General features: G+C 46.3%; 1 protein-coding gene across 1 annotated transcript; it reads right to left on the bottom strand.

Annotated features, from left to right (window-relative positions):
• Positions 1-2,702: 2,702 nt before the first annotated feature.
• LOC137221640 (large ribosomal subunit protein eL15-like) lies at positions 2,703-3,397 on the bottom strand (the record flags this gene model as incomplete). The annotated part of the gene is made up of 1 exon (XM_067731717.1): positions 2,703-3,397. A coding segment is annotated over one exon (678 nt), but the record flags the coding sequence as incomplete, so codon positions are not given.
• Between the last annotated feature and the right edge of the window lie 3,883 nt (positions 3,398-7,280).

Raw genomic sequence — 7,280 nt, 5'->3', positions numbered from 1 at the left:
TGTGGCATCTTTGATGTTGTTTGGTCGGTATTGTAATTAAACTTTCCACCAGTGCCTTGTTTTCTTGGGAAGGAGCAATCTGATTAGATCCACCCCTTGGAACTCCTATCCCAGGATGTCTGCCCAGGACGGCCACCCACTCCAAGTCATCCAGTGCCCCACTGGGCTCGGTTTCTCTGCCATATGGCAGACCAGACACATCCTGGAAGAGTTTCCCACCCCTAGGAGGCAAGAATATGTTCCAGAACCCTCCCTCCCATACCCTGTCGGGGGGATCGGCTCTACTCATAGCAAAATAAATGAAAGCACTCAAAGGTCTTTCTCTCTCGCAAGAGCGAGGAGTTCCCCCTGGCTGTCACAAGGGTGTCCCCCTCCTGCCTCGCCCCCCTCATGTGCAATGCGGGCAGAAAGCTAGAGCCCTTAATTCAGGACGTGGGCACTTGGGAGCACTTGAGGGGCACTTGTTGCATAAAGTATTACCCCAGACTTAGTGGCTTACCACACACGTATATGATCTCATGGTGTCTGTGGGTCAGGAGTCCCCGTGTGGCTTAGCTAGGTCCTCTGCTCAGGGCTGCACTCAGGTGTCTTCTGGAGCTGGGTTCTCATCGGAGGCTCAGCTGGGGAAGGAACCACTTCCAAGCTCCTGAGGGTTTTGGCAGGTTCGGTTCCTTGCGGGTGGTTGGACTGGGGGCCTCAGAGCCCGGCTGGCTGTCGCCTGCAGGCTGCCCTGTGTTCCCTGCCACGTGGGCTTCATTAAAGCCAGTGAGGGAGGGAGTCTTCTGGGAAGATGGAAGTTGCAAGCTTATGTAACAAAACTGACACCCCAAAACGCTTCCCATATTTCACAGGTTAGGAGTAAGTCACAGGTCCCAGCCACATTCAGGGAGGGGATTACGCAGTGTGTGGACACCAGGAAGTGGCGTAAGTGGAGGCCACCCTAGGGTCTATCTGCCGTACTGGGTACCAAAGGAAGGGACGGTTAGGAATACTGGCATCAGCAAGATGTCTTTTAATGAAGGCACTGCGACACCCCAACCATCTCATCAAAGATACTTTTCCAAAAATGTTTACCTCTTATATTTAATAATTATTTTAATCGAAGCTTATTACAATGTATTTGTTTTGATCATATGTAGATTAATGTTAAAATGATAACTAAATCCGGAAGAAATAATTTTTTAATTTCCACTTTTGTTCATATTTCTGTAACAAAGAAGTATAGTGGGCAATCAATGAAAGATTTTCTTTCTTTTTTTTTAATATATTTATTTATTTATTTATTTTTGGCTGCGTTGGGTCTTCGTTGCTGCACGCGGGCTTTCTCTAGCTGCGGCGAGCGGGGGCTACTCTTCGTTGCAATGTGTGGGCTTCTCAATGCAGTGGCTTCTCTTGTTGCGGAGCACGGGCTCTAGGCGCACGGGCTTCAGTAGTTGTGGCTCACGGGCTCTAGGGCACAGGCTCAGTAGTTGTGGTGCACGGGCTTAGTTGCTCCGTGGCATGTGGGATCTCCCCGGACCAGGGCTCGAACCCGTGTCCCCTGTATCGGCAGGCGGATTTTTAACCACTGTGCCACCAGGGAATTCCCTGAAAGATTTTTCAATCATAAAAATATTTTCTCTTGGAATAAGATCCTGTATGGAAGAGGAATGGAAATACAATTTAAAGATAATAAATTTCCAACACCTAGAGGAGAGAATTTGGTATGTTTTTTAAATGCATGATAGTAGACATAAAATCACTATAGCTTTTCCCTTTCATTAGATATATTTTAAAGAGTGATGAACTGTGTTATTTTAAAATGCCGTCATTTGCATTCTGCTGGAAATTCTACTTTTTTTTTTTTTTTTTGCAGTACGCGGGCCTCTCACTGTTGTGGCCTCTCCCGTTGCGGAGCACAGGCTCCGGACGCACAGGCTCAGCAGCCATGGCTCATGGGCCCAGCCGCTCCGCGGCATGTGGGATCTTCCCGAACCGGGTCACGAACCCGTGTCCCCTGCATCGGCAGGCGGACTCTCAACCACTGTGCCACCAGGGGAGCCCTCGCACCTTTTATGTGAACTTCAGTGGTACCGTCAAGGCCAAGGCAATTTAGTTTAGGTTAACCAGGATTTGTTTCAGTTGGTAAGAGAAACATCTTGCAACAGGTTTTTTCAATTCTCTTTAAACATGGTGGCATTCCTTTACTTTTCGCCTTTTGGAAGCAGCAGTTGCATATATGGAATAGCAGATTAAGTCTAAAAATGTGGGCCCTACTCAACTTTATTTTTCTGCATATGATTATGATAAAGGATCACGACACCCTTCACATTTCCAAGGAAAACCCAATTGAAAGTGTGTCCTTGCCAAACTCCATAAAACAGCAGAGTAAACCAGCAGAGCATTGCGTCACCCCAATAAAGCTGTAGGTTTCATCACATGCACCAACAAATCTACACGGCTAGTTTCTGCACTCCTCTTTTCCAGAATTTTACACCTATTGTACCAAAAGGCATTTTAAACACGGACATATCAACTCCCTAACAAAGCAAAAACAAAGGCATTTCCCTTATTAGAAACAAGATACCCCATCACTTAAGGTCTTCAAACATTATTGCACTTTCAGAACCTGACAATGCATTCAGTGAAACAGTCCGCAGACAACTAGTTTTAACAGACAGATTAGACACGGATGTCCTAAACTGTTTATTAGGTAAGGATTTTACAAGCGTTACTTGTGTTAGTGGTAGCGGTGGAGCTGGAGAGCACTGTGCCTTCTCCAGGCTGCGCGGCGAGAACCACCGGTCGTGCGGAGGACCCTGTGGCCTTCCCTGCCTGCAGGCGCCGCCCTGTGCTTGTGGACTGGCGTGGTGATCCACTGGGTGCCAGGGTTTCTTCTCTTAGCTTTATGGAATGGATCAATGAGGACAACCTCCAAAGATCCGTACGCAGAATCTTCACCAACCCAGTAAAGCTTCAGGACCCTCCGGGCCCCAGAGCGGCGCCCAGCTAGCTCCTCGGCGGCAGAGGGGAGGCTTCGAGCGAACCTGAGCGGGTGGACGCCGTGGTGGACAGGCGTGCCGTAGGTGGCAGGCACACTTAGGGACCGGGCGTTTGCGGCCACTGCGCCACACGCCAGCCGATGCATGACATAGCCTTGCTTGGCCTCGCAGCCCAGCCGCGTCTTGTCGGGCCGGCGGGGCGCGGGGCGGCACAGCGCTGAGAGCTGGGGTGCTGCCCGCGGCGTCCCCTGAGCAGAAGCGCATCGCGTCCGACGGCTGCTTCGGCCCCAGCTCCCGGGTGTACGCGCAGGTGCCCATCGCGGCTCACCGGACGGCCGCCGCCAGACGGCAAGGGAGCCCCCAGCTTTCTGATCTCCTTCTGCTGTTTGGGGTGCAGGCCGAGGTGGGCGCTGATAAATTCAACAACAACTGAATATAAATATATGTATATATTTACATATACACACCACACCCCACTGAATATAACATAGGCCTATTTATTAAAATATACATTTCTACGTTTATATTTAGAAATTATTTATATTATTTGTATTCTAATTTATTATGATTAAGTATATAATTATTATGTTTTATTACTATAATTTAATTTAGTATAAGTATGCTTTATTATGATTATAACGTTTTATTATTTATTGTTACAATTATAAATTTATAAATATATTAAAAATAATTATATTAAAGACAAGTGTTTGGCTGTCCCCTCTAGAAATATTTATTATAATCTTGATGACCCTGAAAGGAATCGTGACAGATTTTCTACAGTTACCTGGTTTTTCAGGAATTTGGTGGGCTGCTGACACACAGCAGTGTGTGGTGTAATGTGAGGCCAGGGCTGGATGGCCTGCCCATGCCCTGCTTGTGTTTTAAATAAAGTGGACAAAGGTTTGTAAGAAAGGAATCTGGAGGCTCTGGTTTCTCCTTGGACACCACACCTCGTTCCCAGGATCCCAGTAAAGCAAAGAGACAAGGAGGCCCGAGGGACAGAGCCCAGGCCCTAGGCTGCCCGCTGCCCCTCCAGCTGCACCCTGTTTGTCACCTGAGAGCGGCCACAGCTGCTGGTCCAGGACTTGTCCATACGCACCAAGGGCAGGGGACGCAGCCTTGGTCTGGACTGAGCTCTGATCTGCTCCCAGCACACGGAGTCACAGCCCGATTAATACCCTGTTTACACCAAGGGCTATGGAAGGCACGTGTTTGTCCCTGTGTGGCAAACTGCAACTTCGGGGATCAGAAAATCCCAGCCAGTTCTAATCCATCCACATCTTACATGCTCATCCTTTCACTATGCCGAGTGGTTGGTGGTCAAGTTCCTTTGTACTCATCAACTTTCAATATATTCATCTGCTGGTAGTCCTTGGTAAAGGATGGTGTCAGGCCCACGTTTCCAAGAGAAAGAAGGTAAAGAAAAGGAAATCACGTTATATACCAACCAAATGCTGGCAAAAATTTCAGTGTATGAACCTAAGAGAATAGAGGTCTCTTCTCCAGAAGACAAACCAACAAAATCCACAGAACCTTGCTTTACTTATCTCTACAATGGGAAGATACTCCCTAACCCCTCAGGGATGAAATCTGTAACAATTTCATAGCTCGGGGATGAATTAGACAGAAATTTGGAAGGTGCAGAGAGTTTAGATGTTGTGTTAAGATGTAGTGAAATGGTACCATTAAAATCAATCTTGCACAGAGCTTTCAAAAATCCTGTGCTATGGTGACTCTATTTTGCCTTAAAAGTGGGTAACAGCTTCTCTCAAATTCTCAAATTCTTCTCCCGCTCCCAACTACTCTAATGCCCCTCATCCTTGCTCCATATCTGGGAGAATAATTCTGGGAGTTTATCCACCAAAAACATGTTTAAATTCCTTCTTTCCCTCCACTCAGCCTCCCAAGAAAGTATGTGTATAGTACTACCTCCTACCACAGTGAATCTAATTTTTGATTCTTCTGTCAACTAAAAACAAAACAAAACAAAATGCACAACCTAAAAGTTGAGAATTATGTTTTGTTTGGGGACCTTACTGAGAACTATAGCCCAGGAAAGCAGCTTCTCAGATCACTCCGAGGGACTGTTCCAAAGAGGTCAGGGAGGAATCAGGTTATATAGGAGTTTTTGCTGGGGAAAAAAATGTAGTTGAACATCAAAAGATCACTGCTAATCATAAAAAATTAGACGTCTTCAGTTAAGGATTTTAGTGCTTTTCTGTGTATGGGAAGATGCAAGAGTCTGGGCTCATTGAAGTCATTCCTTTGATAAGCATCTTAGCTCTCTAGGGCCAGTATCTTGTTTTTCTCCATCCTGAGTTCCCCTCAGGGCGTCCCATCAGGGGGGCTGCCATGGCTGATGGCTTGATGGCCTGAACACCCTTTCTTTACTGAAATGGCAGGTGACATGCTTTGTACACACTTCCTAAAAGGGTCCTGGTCTCTGTAAAAATGGGGGAGAACATTGCTGGCCGCCACAACTGGCCAGGATTTCTGCATGTTACATGGTGCCTCTCTTCCTGGCCTTTCTTTCATGGGGTTAAGGTGACCTTCTAGGCACTCTCTCCTTTCCCTGACAAAGTCACAGAGTCCCATGGACCTCCATTGGGCAAAGGCATGGACTGTATTTGGACTGAGTAGTTTTCATCTAGGGGGTATTGGCGGGGTTATAAGAGTTTGTCCCATTGTGTTACGGGCAGGTCCCAACCACGAGGAGAGTGGAACACCAAACCCCAAAAGGGATTTTGGTTAAGCTCAGCTGCTCTGATTAATTGGGAAGGTCTGGTGACCGAAATTTCACAAGAAAAGGAAACCACGTATCATGTTGAATGTATCGTCTTGGGCACAGTTATCTTAAACTGAACATAAACTGGTACCTCTGCCAAGCTTCTCTGTACAACCACAACGTTTCATGGGAAGAAACAAAAGTACATTTTTTGAGTGGGGCATAGCCCTCATAGTATGGTTTCTAATAAAGGTCAAAGGTCTGGGAGAGATTTTGGTGAAATCAGCTAAAGTGCTTTGCTTGGCTTGAACCCAGAGCTAACTGAGGTTTCAGGTTTCATGAAGACATTTGCCCAGCAACAGGGTTGATAACGTGTCATTTAGTATCTGGTCTTCATAGCCGAGACCTCTTCACTATGGCTGTGGCTTGAAAATGCTCTAAAAACCACAGGAAACATTTTCCCAATGAATCATAAACCTTCTGGGAAGTCAGAGGATTCAGTCAGATGTACCTCCATTCTTCCTGGGGCCACTTGGACAATTCAGATAACAGCGCGGAGACCACAGCCCACGTTTTTTCAGATCTAAAGATGAACTTGTTATCTGAATGGGATTGAGGCAGGGAGTGAATTTCTGTGAAGGTACATGAAAAGGGGGCTGATTGCCGCTAACACACCTAGGACGCATTTTCTAAGTGATTTTTCCTAAATTTGCTGATCCCGTGTCCAAATCCTACTCAGTTAAGAAACGTCCAAATTCCTTTGCCCCACGGTGCCTGGATTCGTTCCACAAGTGCCAAAGGAAGAGTTCATTAGCCCAAGAGTACTTCTCAGACTGAGAATCTGAACAGCCAGGGGCGAAGCATTGTAACACTGCGACTGGAAGGCCCATTCTTGAAGCCACATTGTGGCCGGTGGAATTGTGTTCCTCACACCTCATCAAAGCTAGACCAACCCTAGCGTCCATCCAGACACAGCCTGGTGTTCACAGAGCCTAACTGGGCTGGTTTCCTTCAGCTCAACCCAAGAAACCTAAACAGTAGTTCTGTACTTAGAATTTCCCATGCGGGAAAAGCTACCGTCTTCCAACTAGAGAGAAATCAGTGCACGGGAACCACGCTAGTGATAGTGCGGGGTAACAGCTGGACTCGTTCACCTTGCTGCTACAGCAGAACGAACTATCAGGCATGTTCAGAATATGAGCACAATTGGAGGACTAAGTATCCTTTCTCTTTTTTTTAATTTTTAAATTTTACTTTATTTATTTTTATTGAGGTCTAATTGACATATAACATTATGAGTTTCAGGTGTATCGCATAATGTTTTGATATTTGTATGTATTGTGAAATCATCACCACAATAAATCTACTTAGCATCTCTCTTCACGTAGAGTTTACAAATCTTTTTTTTTTTCTTGTGTTGAGAGCTTTTAAGAACTACTGCCTTAGCAACTTCCAAATATACAAGACAGTATGATTAACCACAGTCATCGCGCCATATGTCGCATCCCCCTTTTGACCCCCCATCACCCATTTTGCTTCCCAGCACCCCACGTCCCTTGTCTCTGGCAACC

The sequence above is a fragment of the Pseudorca crassidens genome, chromosome 1, assembly GCF_039906515.1.
Source record: "Pseudorca crassidens isolate mPseCra1 chromosome 1, mPseCra1.hap1, whole genome shotgun sequence".
NCBI lineage: Eukaryota > Metazoa > Chordata > Mammalia > Artiodactyla > Delphinidae > Pseudorca > Pseudorca crassidens.
Note: the sequence above shows the minus strand (reverse complement) of the source record. Positions and strands in the feature narration are given on the sequence as shown.